Source organism: Oryctolagus cuniculus, chromosome 14 (assembly GCF_964237555.1).
Source record: "Oryctolagus cuniculus chromosome 14, mOryCun1.1, whole genome shotgun sequence".
Lineage (NCBI taxonomy): Eukaryota > Metazoa > Chordata > Mammalia > Lagomorpha > Leporidae > Oryctolagus > Oryctolagus cuniculus.
The window spans coordinates 78,031,940-78,048,249 of NC_091445.1; the positions used below are offsets into that span (position 1 = coordinate 78,031,940).

Below are 16,310 nucleotides of genomic sequence, written 5' to 3' on the forward strand. Positions count from 1 at the left end.
CACAATAGCTAAGACATGGAATCAACCTAAATGTCCATCAATGGATGACTGGATAAAGAAACTATGGGATATGTACTCTATGGAACACTATACAGCAGTAAAAAACAATGAAATCCGGGTATTTACAACAAAATGAAGGAAGCTGGAAAATATCATGCTGAGTGAAATAAGCCAGTCCCAAAGGGACAAATATCATATGTTTTCCCTGATCGATGGCAACTAAACAAGCACCTGAAAAAAAAAAAAAAAAAAGAAAGAAAGCAGTGGAGAAAGGTCTAAATGCTTGAGTCCCTGCCAGTCATGTGGGAGACACAGAAGGAGCTGCTGGCTCCTGGCTTTGGCTTGGCCCAGCCCTGGTGGCTGTGGCCTTTTGGGGAGTGAACCAATGGATGGAAGATGCCTCTCTCTCTCTCTCTCCCTCTCCCATTCTGTAACCTCTTTTAAATAAACAAATCAATCAATCAGTCAGTCAATCAGTCAAAAGATTTTTAACAATTTAGTTCCCCTAATAAATCCTCACTATTCTACCATGATGTCACAGGGATCAGCTCTGACACAGTTTACTGTGTTTAGTCATGTTCTGAATCTCTCTGAAGTAAAGGATCGATTTTCCCAGTCTATTGCACAAGCATGCCAGCATTCAGTTCTTTCCACCTTCAGTCACCCAGCGAGTTCCACTCCTGAGCTGGCCCACATCCTCTTCAACAAGAGGAGACTCACATGTTGTGTCATCATCAAATTGCTACAGAAAATTCTGAGCACAGATTCTCTATCCAGGTCAACAGTCTGGGGACTGGTAGTAGTGTGGTGACCACACTTCAGGGAGAATGTGTGTAGAATGCTGGGAACTGATTAACCAAGGAAATGAATGCTGACATTGCCTGCTTAATTAGGAGAAAAAAGTGCTTGTGTCTTCTTATTCTTTTGCAGGTTTTGAAGAGAAGATGCTCTCATATTGTGGTTCCTCTTTTTGCTTTTCCTTTATTAGGATGGATTTGTGCCTGAGCCTATTGGAACAGGTATCATGTCTAGCATAAAACAATGAAATCCTTATTATCCTTATTTGTGGCCATGTAAAAAAAAATACCCAAATCGGTAACCAAAAACTGATGTATGCCAGTTAAAGAAAAATACACAAATAGGAAAATGGAAGCCTGGAAGTTGACACCTGCTACCCGTTTTCCCTGGGAGCTATAAAAGGCTCAACTTGTTGTGTACTCATCATCTATCCCTAATTGTCTCATTGTCAACCATCTCGAGGGCAACTTGTCATTCAGCTGACATACTGAACCCTACTTCCTAGGTACTTAGTCCCTGGATTATTCATTAAAAAAAGTGAAATCCTTCATTGAAATTTCTTCCTCTGACTCATTGAAAGAATTTCTGCACAGGTGTCTACTTTGCCAGAAACCAAGAAGAAAAGGAGCACTCTAGGCAGCAGGAGCAATGTAAGGATAGGTGGCAGGCCAATTAATAACAGCTTTACACAGTGATCTGCCATCAAAGAGACCCAACAGGCCAGTCCACTGCAAATGGCTTTGGTTTTCTATGTGGAGAGTTAGGGCTTCAACAGAAGTAGCTTATGAAGAGCCCTGGCAGCTCTGCCAGCCAAGAGTTGGGTCACTGGAAGTGGAACTGCCCTGGAGTTGAAGGATGCCCAGGTCAGAGCCGCAGACCTTGTTGGCTCTAAGCTGGAAAGCCGTTTATCTGGCCCAGATTCCAAAGTAAACACTGCTATTGAGGGGACAGCCTAGGGCCAGTAACATTGTAGGTAGACCTGTAAATCTTTTAGAGATGCCACCTACCTTCTAGGCAGGCCAGCTCTCCTCCCAGGCCAGCTAGGTAATGGAAGTCCACAGGGTGCCTCGGATGGAAGCTGGAACTGCTCCCCCCTCAAGAGGCTGTCTCCTGCTGGAACCCTGTCTTGACTGCTAGGTCCCTACACCACCTCTGTTCAGCTGGAAGAAGGCAGAGTGGTTGTCATCCCATACCCCCTAATAGAAGTTAGGGTCCATTCTTCTGGGAGAGAGAATATGATGAGTCATATGGGTTAATAGGCAGTCAGATTTATTCCAGTGCAAATTGTGGGTGCAAAATACTTGCTTTCCCTGAAAGTTATCTTTAGCAAGTTCCTGCCTGCCCACTCCTTGGGAGCTTCCAATCTTATTATGAGAATAGCAAGGGAATGATGACTCTACCCTTTTGAGCTCCCAGTTTACTGTAAAACAAATTAGGTATTCTACCCTTTAGATGGCTCTTTTGTTTTATCATAAGCAAGCCAGTTGGGGTAAGTAAGATTATGAATTGGGTCTTTTGATGGGTTTATCTCTGCCTTGTACTTAGTGACAGGTTTTTTCCTCCAAAATTATGCTTAAAAACCTCACTACCACCAGCCCCTTTGGGTTTTGCCTCTCTTGGAGCCCCTCTCTGACCACTCCGCCAGGAGGTCTCGGACTTAAATCTATCTTGCTTTTAAATAATAAAAAAGGGAATTTCTGCAATTCTTATTGATTATTTCTGAGCATTATCAAACCAGCTGTGTGGAAAGAAAGTCCCTGTGATATTTAGTGGTCAGCCTGGATCACTTAGGCAATGCAAAGGATTCTGAGACTCAACTACCTACTACTGGGTGTGCGGCTGCACATTGCTGCAAACTGCCTTCTTCACCATCAGTAAATAACACTGTATTGAGGACTTCGAGGGGATTGAAAGGGAAGGCTGGATTGCTTTTGATGAAAGGCTAGAAGGAAATTCTCGAAGCACTGACTACTTTGCAGATCAGATCATCTGGTGCTTGTGAAAAGGCAGATACCAGAGCTACTGAATCATAATTTCTAGAAGTGATATTGGAGAATATAAAATTTTAACAACCTTTCTATGGAGTCTTAAGCATATTAAACTCTGATAACCATTGGTTTAGGCTAATATTCAGTTTAGTCTAATCCTTAGTTCTTGCCTACCTACTCCCGCCCGGGTATGTCTCTAGGCTCCATTGTCTCAACTTTGGGGGCCTGACAGACTCAGGTTGAGTCCTGGCTCTGTTGCTTGCCATTGATGACCTTGTGTTGCTTAAATTTGCAGACTATTTCCTCATTTCTAAAATGGAGAGAATAATAGGTCATACCTTATAAGGTGTTCCTATAGGACTGTGTTTGGGAGTAAATTAGAGCATTCATGTACCTGAAATACCATAGATGCTTAGAAAATTTCAACCACTATGATATTAAAATGATTCAGTGTTCAACATTTGTCATGGTCATTACCAACATCGCTGGATACAGAGCCATATCTCTTTTTTTTTTTTTTTTCTTTAAGCTTGAGTCTCAGTCTAGCTGGGGAACGCAACAACCTATCCCTGGGGATAGGCAATTCTTGCCTTTTGGACATTACCTGACTGGGTCAGAGCCCTGTTAGCTGATACACAGGTCCACTAATTATCCAACTACCCACTCAACATCTTTGGGTTGCCCAAAGGACCCTCAAACCAAACTGTACACAATAATCTCGCCATCTCCCCCTCCCAAGCTGTCGTCTTCCAGTTTCCTTTTCTCAGTAAAGGCTCCCATAGCTTCTCTAGCTGTACAATGTAAGAAATCTGAAAGTCATTCTTCATCTTTGACAGCATCTTACCCCTTAACTCCTACTCTGAAACAAGACCCGTCAATTATGTGTTATAAATTTCTCTCCAACACTTCAGTTTCTCTCAAGTCCACTGTTATCACCATGATTTAAGAGCTATACGATTTTTAAAAAACGAGCACCTCAATAGTCCCTTAACTGACTTTGTGACTCCTTCAGCGCCCTCTCCAATATATTCTGTATTAAAAGAATTAATACACAGATCAAATTATAATAACATATGTACCTCTCCAGTTGTTAATTATAATATATTCTTGGCATTTATTTTGCTTGACATTCTTGACAAGTATATTACTTGACAGTCTATATAACTGTATATATTTGTATATATACATCTATCTACATATAGTTGTTGCCTGGATCCCTCATTGTAATATCAATATAGGTGAGTGCTTGGCACATGGTAGGCATTCAATGAGTATTTGGAGACGAGACTAGAGGCCGAACTCGGGATCTGACAAGATGGCCGGGCTGCCCCGCAGGATCATCAAGGAAACCCAGCGTTTGCTGGCAGAACCAGTTCCTGGCATTAAAGCAGAACCAGATGAGAGCAACGCCCGCTATTTTCATGTGGTCATTGCTGGCCCCCAGGATTCCCCCTTTGAGGGAGGGACTTTTAAACTTGAACTATTCCTTCCAGAAGAATACCCAATGGCAGCCCCTAAAGTACGTTTCATGACCAAAATTTATCATCCTAATGTAGACAAGTTGGGAAGAATATGTTTAGATATTTTGAAAGATAAGTGGTCCCCAGCACTGCAGATCCGCACAGTTCTGCTATTGATCCAGGCTTTGTTAAGTGCTCCCAATCCAGATGATCCATTAGCAAATGACGTAGCGGAGCAGTGGAAGACCAATGAAGCCCAAGCCATAGAAACAGCTAGAGCATGGACTAGGCTATATGCCATGAATAATATTTAAATCGATCTGATCATCAAGTATGCATCACTTCTCCTGTTCTGCCAAGACTTCTTCCTTTTTGTTTGCATTTAATGGACACAGTCTTAGAAATATTACAGAATAAAAGCCCAGACATCTTCAGTCCTTTGGTGATTAAATGCACATTAGCAAATCTATGTCTTGTCCTGATTCGCTGTTGTAAAGCATGAACAGAGGCTAGAAGTATCATCTGGATTGTTTTGGAAACGTTTAAAAGCAGTGGCCCCTCTGCTTTTATTCATTTCCCCTATCATGGTTTAAGTATAAAGCACTGTGAATGAAGGTAGTTGTCAGGGTTAGCTGCAGGGGTGTGGGTGTTTTTCTTTATTTTATTTTATTTTTTTTTAGGGGGGAGGTATGTTTTATTTTAATTTTATGGGCTCCCCCCCCCTTTATGGTGATCTAATTGCATTGGTTAAAAGCAGCTAACCAATTCTTTAGAATATGCTCTCTAGCCAAGTCTAACAATTTAGACTCTGTAGATGGACAAGCTTGATTGTTTGAACCAAAATGGGAACATTAAACAAACATCAGAGCCCTCACTAATAACATTGTGACTTTGCTGTCAAGTGTAGATTCCCCCCTTCAAAACAGCTTGTGACCATTTTGTATGGCTTGTCTGGAAACTTCTGTAAATCTTATGTTTTAGTAAAATATTTTTTGTTATTCTAAAAAAAAAAAATAAAATAAAAATGAGTATTTGTTCAGTGAATGATCTCACTCCTGTTCAATTCCTTCCCGTTACTCTTAGGATGAGGAGAAAATCTGTAGCATGGCCTTAATGGTCTCTCTGGCTTTGGCTCTTCTCTTCCTCTCAACTTTGAGCACTGAGCAAAAGTCGCCTTTGCCTTTCTTGATCTTGTCAGATTGCTGCCCACTTCAGGGCCTTTGTACATGTTGTTCATTCTGCCTAGAGCCTCCTACTTCACCTGGCTAATAACACCTTAGCTCTGCCCATCACTGCAGTTTTTTTTGTAGCACTCATTACAGTGTGCACTTATATTCCTGTTTAAGGGATTATTTGATTAGTGCCTTTCTGTTCTAGTAGATCAGAGATTAATAACTGTGGCTCTGGACCATATCAGGTGCCTCACCTATTTTGTACCATCCACACATGTAGCCGTACTCATTTATTTACATATTGTCTATGGTTGCTTTCACACATAGTGGTGAAGTATGTGACCTCATGCACTGCAAAACCTTTCTGGTTATTTACAGAGAAATTTTGCTGATCCTTCTCAAGACTATAAACTCCATGAGAACGGGTACATGCCTATTGTATTTATTAGAGCACATGATATATGTTCAGTAAATACTAATTGGATGAATGATTTTAAGTAGGCCAGCATGTTGTGCAGTGCTAGTGGGATAGGTATATGAGCAGAACCATGACTACCACTCAGATTAACCAAAAAACATAGAATGAATAAATTTTGTCTTCCATTTATGATAAGGGTATCATATAACCTTGATAGGGATAGTTTTGGTGAAGTAGAAGTGAGTGTTTGGGGAGAAAAGGAAAGAATTAAACTTACTGTCAGAGAGAGCACACGCACGCACGTAAGAGAGAGAGAGAGAAAGAGAGAGAGAAACAGAAAGAGAGAGAGATCTTCCATTCACTGTTTCACACTTGAAATGGCTGCAATACCTGGAGCTGGGCAGGCTTAAGCCAGGAATTCCAGACTGGTCAACCATGCAGCAGAAAGACAGAGAGATGGATTGAGAGAGGAGCATCTAGAATTCCAAACAGCACTCCAAAATGGAATACAGGTGTCCCAAGCAGTGGCGTACCCTGCTTTGCCAGAATGCCTACCCTCATTCTGTAGGTTTTTGAAGTGTATTTTGCAGTTCTGAATTTAGGTGTATACACAAATTTGCTAGGTTTTAAAGCAATGGCTGCCTAATCATTAAGCAATCTTCCTGTTTGTCTCTGATAATTTTCCTTGTTCTGAATTCCATTTATCTGAAATTAGTGTAGTACCTCCAGCTTTCTTTCAATTAGTTTTAACATATCTTTTGCTATCGATTTATTTGAACTTGTCTGAATCAGTATATTTAGTGAATGTCCAAAAGACAAGAGGTAGCCGAATATTGTTATTATGCTCACTTTGTCAATCTTTATCTTTTAATGAATATATTTAAACGATTCACATTTAAGCCTTTAAATAAGAAGATGGTTTTCATCCTATTTCACAATGGTTACTGTTCCTCTTCCCTGTCATAGCTAATAAATGATGTTTCTAAGCCCTCTACTGTGAAAAGTTGGTGGGATTCCTCAAGATAAAGCAAAGTATTGGATCCCTAAGTCCATGTTGCCTGGGAGTTTCCCATTCATGGTAGGAATGGCCTCCAGCCACTCGGTAAAATTGCCTTCACACAAAGTTACCCTCTAAGTGCTTCAGCCAGGGCTCTGTTCCAGATAAGCAGGTCCCAGCTGTGATTCCAACTTTACGACCTTTGATGATTCCTGGGTGCTCATTGCATTGTAACTGCAACTCCTTAGTGTGCCCAGAGAAGCTGTTGATATTTGTTTTGTTTAGCTTATTATTGTTGTAATGAGGAGAGTAATGACTTTCAAGTCTTTTCATTTCGGAAATGATACTTGAAAGAACTTCCACTTTGACTATGACATTGTCTAAATAAGATCGGCGTTGGAGCCTCGGGTGATTACTGACGCCATAAATAAGAGTGTCAATTGTTAAATCAACAACAGGAGACACTGTGCATCTACTCCCCATGTAGGATATCTGTCCTTAATGTGTTGTACTATGTGAATTAGCGTATAACTAATACTCAAACAGTACTTTACACTTTGTGTTTCTGTGTGGGTGCAAACTTTGAAAACCTTACTTAGTATATACTAAATTGATCTTCTGTATATAAAGATAATTAAAAATGAATTTTGATGTGAATGGGATGGGAGAGGGAGTGGGAGATGGGATGGTTGCGGGTGGGAGGGAGGTTATGGGGAGAAAAAGCTGCTATAATCCAAAAGCTGTACTTTGGAAATTTATATTTATTAAATAAAAGTTAAAAAAATAAAAAAATAAAAAAAAAGAAAAAAATACAAAGAGTGGGAATAAGAGAGGTAAGAGATGTGCAATTCGGGACATGCTCAAGCTGACTTACCTCAAACGGTAGAGTTAGAAACACACCAGGGGATTCCAATTCAATCCCATCAAGGGGGCATGTACCAATGCCATCTCACTAGTCCCAGTGATCAATTTCTGTTCACAATTGATCATAATGATAGGACTAAGAACCAAAGGGATCACATAAACAAGAATAGTGTCTGCAAATACTAGCTGATAGAATCAAAAAGGGAGAGAATGATCCTACATGGGAAGTGAGATACACAACAGACTCATAGAATGGCAGATGCCCTAAACAGCACTCTGCCTCAGAATCAGCCCTTAAGGCATGCAGATCCGGCTGAAAAGCCCATGACAGTATTTCAGGCATGGAAAGCCAAGACACTCTGGGGAAAAAAAAAATAACCTAAATGAAAGATCTCTGTGAGTGAGATCCCAGTGGAAAGAATGGGTCATCAAAGAAGGAGGTACCTTTCTCTGAAGGGAGGAGAGAACTTCCACTTTGACCATGGCCTTGTCTAAATATGATCAGAGTCGGTGAACTCAGGGGGCTTCCATAGCCTTGGCAGCTCATGACAAGAGCCTAGGGTGATTACTGATGCCATAAACAAGAGTGTCAATTTGTTAAGTCAACAACAGGAGTCACTGTGCATTTACTCCTCATGTAGGATCTCTGTCCTTAGTGTGCTGTACATTGAGATTTAATGCTATAACTAGTACTCAAACAGTATTTTTCACTTTATGTTTCTGTGTGGGAGCAAACTGTTGAAATCTTTGCTTAATGTATGCTAAACTGATCTTCTGTATATAAAGAGAATCGAAAATGAATCTTGATGTAAATGGAAGGGGAGAGGGAGTGGGAAAGGGGAGGGTTGTGGGTGGGAGGGATGTTATGAGGGGGAAGCCATTGTAATCCATAAGCTGTACTTTGGAAATTTATATTCATTAAATAAAAGTTTAAAAAAAAACTTACTGTCTGAAAACTTACAATTTTATTCCAGTAATTCTTCCTAATTCAGTTCATTTTGAAACCCACTAGATAAAACAGCTCTTAATGAGAAATAAAGCAACCATTGGCCAAATACATGAAAGGCTTTTGCTTCCAGCCAGTGGCTCTCTTCTCCTCGACCTTCCCCTCTCCTTTCTAGTGGGGAGCAATGGTGCCTGTTCAGTTCTACTTGGGTTGATTCATGTATTTCATGTGCATTTTACCAATTAGAGTTCAGCGGGCTTCAAGCAACACAAAGTCTTTATTAAAAATTTCAATAAAGAAAGGTATTATCACCAAGTTCAGAAGTAAGGAAGTTCTAAGTGTGGGACATTTGTTTATTCAGCAAATATAGCTACTATGAGTCAGGCATTGCTTTATGTGCTAGGAAAATGGTAATAAATGCAACTGATAAAAATGCCTACCCTTTCAGAGACTGGATTCTGGTGACATGAAGGGAGATCATTACAGGGCCTCCTTGGGCCATTCTATGACTTTGGGTTTCCTCTGAGTGTAACTGGGAGCCATTGAAGGGCTTTGGGGAGATGATTAACATGAACTGACTTAGATTTGTAAAAGGATTCCACTGTCTACCGTGGGCGAGAGTAAAAGTGGAGAGATAGGAAACCTAGCAATGATAATTTCTCCTTTGTAGCAAGCATGAGCATGTAAAGCTTCATTGAGAACCCGAGAGAGACAATGCAGGGTGAAGGGTGTTTCTCTTGCTCTTCCAGTATGCTTGGCTCATCAGGCTTCCACTGACTACAATATCGTATGCCTGAAAGGATGCTTTTGCAAGTTAATCTGACATCAGGGTCACAGGCAGTGGATGACAGGTAAATGTCCATTCCTATGCTAGTGATCAATATGCCACAAAATAATCCCATGTTCATCCTATCTAGTTCAGTCAAGAAAGAGTCAAATGCTGTGTTCCACTAGCTCACGTCAGATGTTTCCAACCTCATCCCAGCCTTTACTTCTTGCTCAGGTTGAACACCCTCTCTGTTTGTTCTGCCTCTTTATTAGAACCAATAAAGAGCAAATGGACAGGGCTTAGGAATACAGGGTACTTCAAAAGTTCATGGAAAATGTAATGAAAGGTCAAGTTCATTGTCGCTCCCCCTCTTCGTGGAGGAACGACACAGGACCCTGCGTTGTTCTTTTGTCTGCTCGGCCCTCCCCGGGTTTGCTGCTGGTTCTTCCCGGGTTGGCTACCGACCCTTCCACCTCCGTGGAAGGGCGGTTCCCCCTGCCACTTTTCCCCACTTCCGCGGGGGAGCGGCATACCGCCGGCCGGCTCTCTCGGGGGCTGCTCAGATGTTATTCGGATGTTCCCCTTAGATGTTCCTGGTGCATGTTCTCTCTCTCCTCCTTTATAGTCCTCCTCCGCCAATCCTAACTCGGCTGCCCACACGCCGAGTACGCTGCTCTCCTCCAATCAGGAGCAGGATCAGCTCCTGGAGGTCATCACTCAAGTTGGCAAGAGGCAGCTGCGTAGAAGCTGTTTTCTCCTCTCCCAGCGCCATATTGTGGGAGAGCAGATGCATAGAATAAGTCTTAATTCCAGTAACTCAGTCCAGTCCGGGTTGCTCCCCACATTCATGGGGCAGGAGTGTGGTACAGTGGGTTAAGCCACTGCTTGGCCCTCCCATGTTCCATGTTGGAGTGCCTGGCTTTCAGTCTTACCTCTGATTCTCATCCAGTTTCCTGTTGATGCACCCCTGGTAGGCAGCAAATGATGACTCAAATTCTTGGGTTCCTGCCAGAGACCCTACTGGAGTTCCTCGCTCCTGGCTTCAGCTTGGGCCAACCCCAGCTGTTGTAGACATTTGGGGGAATGAACCAGCAAATGGAAGATCTCCCTCTCTCTCTTTCTCTCTGTCCCTCTGTCCCTCTCTTTCTCTACTTCTCTGCCTTCCAAATCAATAAACATTAAAAAAAGTAAATCTACTTTGGTTCAAAAACATTTGAAATCACACACATAACAGTTCTTCAAAAAGTTCATGAAAAACACATATTAAAGAGCTACGCATTGTCGCTCCCCCTCTTCGTGGAGGAGCAACACAGGACCCTGCCTAGGCTTCATATCCGAGTCACGGCACCATTATGTCGCTCCCCCTCTTCGTGGAGGAACGACACAGGACCCTGCGCTGTTCTTTCGTCTGCTCGGCCCTCCCCGGGTTTGCTGCTGGTTCTTCCCGGGTTGGCTACTATCCCTTCCACCTCCGTGGAAGGGCAGTTCCCCCTGGCCACATTCCCCACTTCTGCAGGGGAGCGGCACACCGCCGGCCAGCTTTCTCGGGGGGCTGCACAGGTGTTCCTTCAGCTAGATGTTCCCCTTAGATGTTCCCCATAGATGTTCCTGGTGAATGCCGTCTCTCTCCTCCTTTATAGTCCTCCTCCGCCAATCCTAACTCGGCTGCCCACACGCCGAGCACGCCGCTCTCCTCCAATCAGGAGCGGCTCCTGCAGCTTGTCAAGTTGGTGAGAGGCAGCTGGGTAGAAGCTGTTTACTCCTCTCCCAGCGCCATATTGTGGGAGAGCAGATGCATAGAATAAGTCTTAATTCCAGTAACTCAGTCCAGTCCGGATTGCTCCCCACAATGCATGGTTTTACCGACTTTTTTGTACCAAAATAAACTTTTTAAAAAAGATTTATTTATTTATTTGAAAGAGTTACTCAGAAAGAGAAGGAGAGGCAGAGAGAGAGAGAGAGAGAGGGAGGGAGAGAGGGAGGTCTTTCATCCTCTGGTTCACTTCTCAATTGGCCATAATGGCTGGAGCTATGCCAATCCGAAGCTAGGAGCCAGAAGCTTCTCCAAGGTCTCCCACATGGGTGCAGGGGCCCAAGGACTTGGGCCATCTTCTACTGCTTTCCCAGACCATAGCAGAGAGCTGGATAGGAAGTGGAGCAGCCAGGACTTGAACCGACGCCCAAATGGGATGCCGGCACTGCAGCTGGCGGCTTTACCCTCTGTGTCACAGCGCCAGTCCCCAAAATAAACTTTTTAAAATTTGATTTTTCTAAGAACTTTTTGAGATATTTTCATGCCTGGGGGCTGAAGGGCCCAGGACTTTGGTACTCTCCCACTATCACAAATAACCCCTTGGATCATGTACGGGACCTATCTGACCCCTTTGGATTCTTGATTTTTTTCCTCTGTGGTCCCCTTCTCCTCTCCACTTCTGGTCTTGTGCAGGAGGTTCCCCTGCTTTGTGTCTTAGTAGGCTGACAACAGCCCATTTCCTGTCTTGGTGCAGTCATGTCCTATGGCAGGCTTCCATTTTGTTATCCATGTCTGTCAGCTGCAGTTCCGGAAATGGTCCCTGTCTTTACCTGATACTACCATAGTCCATAATGTATTCCCAAAGGCATCTTCCTGCCCTGTCCTGGATCAGGTACTCCTAGTTCTCTATTTGCTGATGCACTGGGCCCTACCTCCATTGGATCCGCTCTCTGCTTATGGAACCCCACCCGGAATCCAGCACCTTTTTCTGCTTTTGCTTCTGTTAGTTCCTGGATAACTCTCTGCCCCTAGCTCAAACTCTCCTTTGCTCTCACTGACTGGGTGTCTATTGCTAGCATTTGGAAGCAGAGAACTAACCCAAACTCTGTCTGATCACATTAGTTGTTAATATACAGCTTAATAGTAGACCATTTGGGAATCATCATTAATGATGATTACCTAGGAATGGTAGGGTTGTAGGTTTAAAAAATTCTCTTTTTCTGATACAAATTTTAATAATGAGTACGTATTCATTTTTTAAAAGATGTACTTTATTTATTTGAAAGGCAGAGTTACAGAAAGAGGGAGAGACACACAGAGAAAGGGCCTCCATCCACTGGTTCACTTCTCAAATGGTTCCAGTGGCCAGGGCTCAGCCAAGCTGAAGCCAGGAGCCAGATTATTGCTGTGAGGCCTCCCATGCGGGTGCAGGGGCCCAAGCACTTGAGCCATCCTCTGCTGTTTTCCCAAGCACATTAGCAGGGAGCTGGATCAGAAGTGGAGCAGCTGGGACTTGAACTGGCATCCATATGGGATGCCAGTGCTGCAGGCAGCAGCTTAACCCACTATACCACAGTGCTCGCCCCTATTTTAGTTTATTTTTTATTTTTCTTTTTATCTTTTGACAGGCAGAGTGGACAGTGAGAGACACAGAGAGAGGTCTTCCTTTGCCGTTGGTTCACCCTCCAGTGGCCGCTGCGGCCGGCGCACTGTGCTGATCCGAAGCCAGGAGCCAGGTGCTTCTTCTGGCCTCCCATGCGGGTGCAGGGCCCAAGCACTTGGGCCATCCTCCACTGCACTCCTGGGCCATAGCAAAGAGCTGGCCTGGAAGAGGGGCAACCGGGACAGAATCTGGCACCCTGACCGGGACTAGAACCTGGGGTGCCGGCGCCACAGGTGGAGGATTAGCCTATTGAACCGCAGCACCGGCCCCTTTATTAGTTTTATGATAAGAAAAAGACGAAGCTATTTTTCAAAAACTGTGTAGCACCTCTTCATCTTCAACAATGGAAAACAGCGGCATACATACTTGATTTAATTTTAAAATGTTCATAACACAGAAAGAATTGAGAGGTAACATCAATTACCTGTGATTGGAAGAGGGAAAAATTCTCAGCCTTCCCAAAGTAAGTAAATACTATTTTAATCATTTTGCTTTGTGTTACTTTCATTGCCATATGCATAGTACTGGGGGAAAGTTACCTTTTTTTGGACATTTGAACTTATTGAACCTATCAAAATTAGAGTAAGTCACTGTTGTTAGGAGGGACTGCAGGGCTCAGTGTTACTGAGAATTTGAATATGTCCTCCAGTCTAGAAAACAGGCCTAGGCTAAGGACATGCTCACCATTATCCTGGGACTTCATTTGCAACACTTTCCTAGCATGCCTGCGGTTTGGACAGGGTTTGTGTGCCAAGGGGTAGGATGAACAATAGTGAGACTGAAAAGAAACCAGGCAGTAGGATAAGTTTTGAATTTGAATGCATATTAAAACTATTACCCCTTCCTGGGGCTGCTTTTCAATGACAGATATAAAGGTAGGTATTTGAAGGTCTGTTTGACTGGGTGATGCTAGAAGTGCAATAAAGGTGGACAACAGCTGCACTGGGTGGAGGCTACTTAGAGACCCACTCAGTAGGAGTCACGAGTCTGTTTCTACATCCATGGAATGGAGGGGTTATGAGCTGGTCTTTGACTCCATCACTTACTAGGTGAGGGACTCTGCGCGTGCGACTTCCTCTATCTGTGTCTCAGTATCTATACAAGAGGGAAAGTAGTAGGATCTATTAGGATTGCAGTGAGGATTATTCTTTGGTGAACAGGGCAGATGAGGAATGGCTGGGGATTATAATATGGCAGATGCTGTTGGGATAAACCAACATTTGTTCTCAGTCACTGTTCTCTCAAAAGCTTTCCATCATAATAGTAAGAAAAGCTAACATTTGCTTTTCCAGTTGTCCTTGTAGCTAGGAATGGTCATTAATACAGTTGTAGCCAATAAGATATAAGTAAAAGTTGACAGGATAATGCCTGCAATTTTTGCCCTCCCTGTAACAGGGTAGTACCCTCTTCTTGCCTTGAACATGGATATGATATCTGGAACTATAGCAAGTATTTCTCATCAGGAATTGATAAGCCAAGAGAATCTCAGAGATGCCAGTCTTAAAATCCTGAAGCTGCAGAACCTGGGGCAACACAGCACATCATGGGACTTCTTGCTTGTAAGCCTCAGTAGCCAACCTTGCTGTTCTGCCTGGAAGCACTGTTAACTCATAACCCCAGCAGATGCTGCGGAGTTCTCAGAATCCTTTCTGTCCCATTGCTGTTTCTCACACTGTGGCTTTGGGCTCTGGTGAGTGATTCAGAAACCTCTGGGAGAAGGGTCTTTGAATCTCTGTGTTAAAAATGTCCCCAAGATGATCTGGATGCACATTAAATTTGAGAAGCCTTAATCAGGTGCCGACTTACGGAATTAATTTTTGCAGGACTATCGTGGAGTGTTTGCTAAGTGCTGGGCATTGTATTAGGCACTGTGGATGCCAAGATGGATAAAACAGCTTTGCCCTTGATTTACATTCTGGTGGCAATTTCAGCACGAGGTGGTAACTGCTTAAATGATGGCAAAGCAATAGGTCAGTTTAGGAGATCAAGAAACTCCGCCCAGAGGGGGAGGATATTCCAAACCTGCATTTTCCACCAAGTAGATGTTTTTGTCCCACTAATCTCACTCTGCCTGTGTTCCCTGTCTGTGTTGGTGAGTGTAACATTTTAAATAGCATTACCCTAACTTTGATAAAATTTCATGACAGCAGAGTTTATGGAGCTAATTCCGTAAAGCTAGTTCAGTATCTTAATTTTATTTTTAGGACAGTTAAAATTGCCATTTTCACTTTGCAATTCTTTTTCATGCAATTTGGAGCAATTCTTTTTCATGGAAAATACACAAGGACAACTGACCAGTTTACGGTGGTGGTTGTACTGTTTTGTCTTGCAGCCATAATGGCAACCAAGCTCAATTTGTCCAACTGAAGTATTATAGATACAAATTTGGTCAAGAGAATTGATTTGTCCAATTTTTACCACGTAAAGTTTTTATTGTGATGAGTTTCATGTGCTTTCTATGTGGGTTAAGCTTGTGATTATAAAGTAAATTGAAAAAAATGTCATTGTAAAAATTAAAAGAAAAATAAGAAGGGAAGGAGAGGGAGGGTGTTGGCCAGGGAGGGAGGGCAGGGCAGGAAATATCATTATGTTCTTAAAACTATACATATGAAATTTATTCCTTTTGTATGAATAAAAAGTAACTCATAAGAAAATTTGGCAAAGTTGTAGGACATAAAATTAACACAAAAAATCAATAGCATTCTCATACTCCAACAATGTTCTGGCTGAGAAAGAACTTAAAAGATCAGTCCCATTCACATTAGCTACAAAAATTTAAATACCTAGGGATAAATTTAACCAGACTAACTTTTTAATTTTAGCAAAATGTGATTCTTCAATCAGGGTTATTTAAAAAATTTTTCAAGTTTTCTAGGTACATTTTTAGTTTGTTATTTTGAGTTGGTTATTTCTACTAGTAATATTTATGATAACTTTAATACAAATGAATGGTTTATGTGTATTTTTTCCTTGCTAATCAGAAAATTTGAGACACACATTTCAGCTATTCCAGGGCTGACCTATTAGGTAAGTTTGGTATATTGTTTTGAGAGCCTGGTGTTTTAGATCACTTTGCATGCTGGGTACCAAGGGGCAAGTCTTTTTTTGTTGAGATTTAAAAGCAAGATTTGTTAAGAGTCTGAGATCTCCAGCCAGAGTGGCATGGAGGGGGGGCTCCAAGAAATGCAAAACCTGAACTGGACCTTGGTACTGGGATTTTTAAGCAGAATTTGGGAGAAGAGAAAACTTCCCAGCTTGACATTCAGTTACAAGGCAGAGACAAAACCAAGACTTCTGGGTGGAGAGATGAGCAAGTGGTGATATCAAAATGGTGTGAGATAAAGAATGTGGAGAGGGGGTGGCAAGAGTGCTTTGCATGGCTCAATCCCCTGGAAGGGAGTGGGCAGCAGGTGCAGAAGTTGGTTGCTGTGATGTTGAAGGTACAATGGGAATTAAGTTCAGAGAGTGAGAATTGTACCACT

The 16,310-nt window shown here is 42.6% G+C and overlaps 1 protein-coding gene across 1 annotated transcript; it reads left to right on the plus strand.

Annotated features, from left to right (window-relative positions):
- The first annotated feature begins 4,045 nt into the window (after positions 1-4,045).
- Positions 4,046-5,271, plus strand: LOC100343655 (ubiquitin-conjugating enzyme E2 N). Its single transcript, XM_070056910.1, has one exon. It carries the CDS (start codon positions 4,102-4,104, stop codon positions 4,558-4,560), a length of 459 nt encoding a protein of 152 aa, XP_069913011.1. The 5' UTR covers positions 4,046-4,101; the 3' UTR covers positions 4,561-5,271.
- The last annotated feature ends 11,039 nt before the right edge of the window (positions 5,272-16,310 follow it).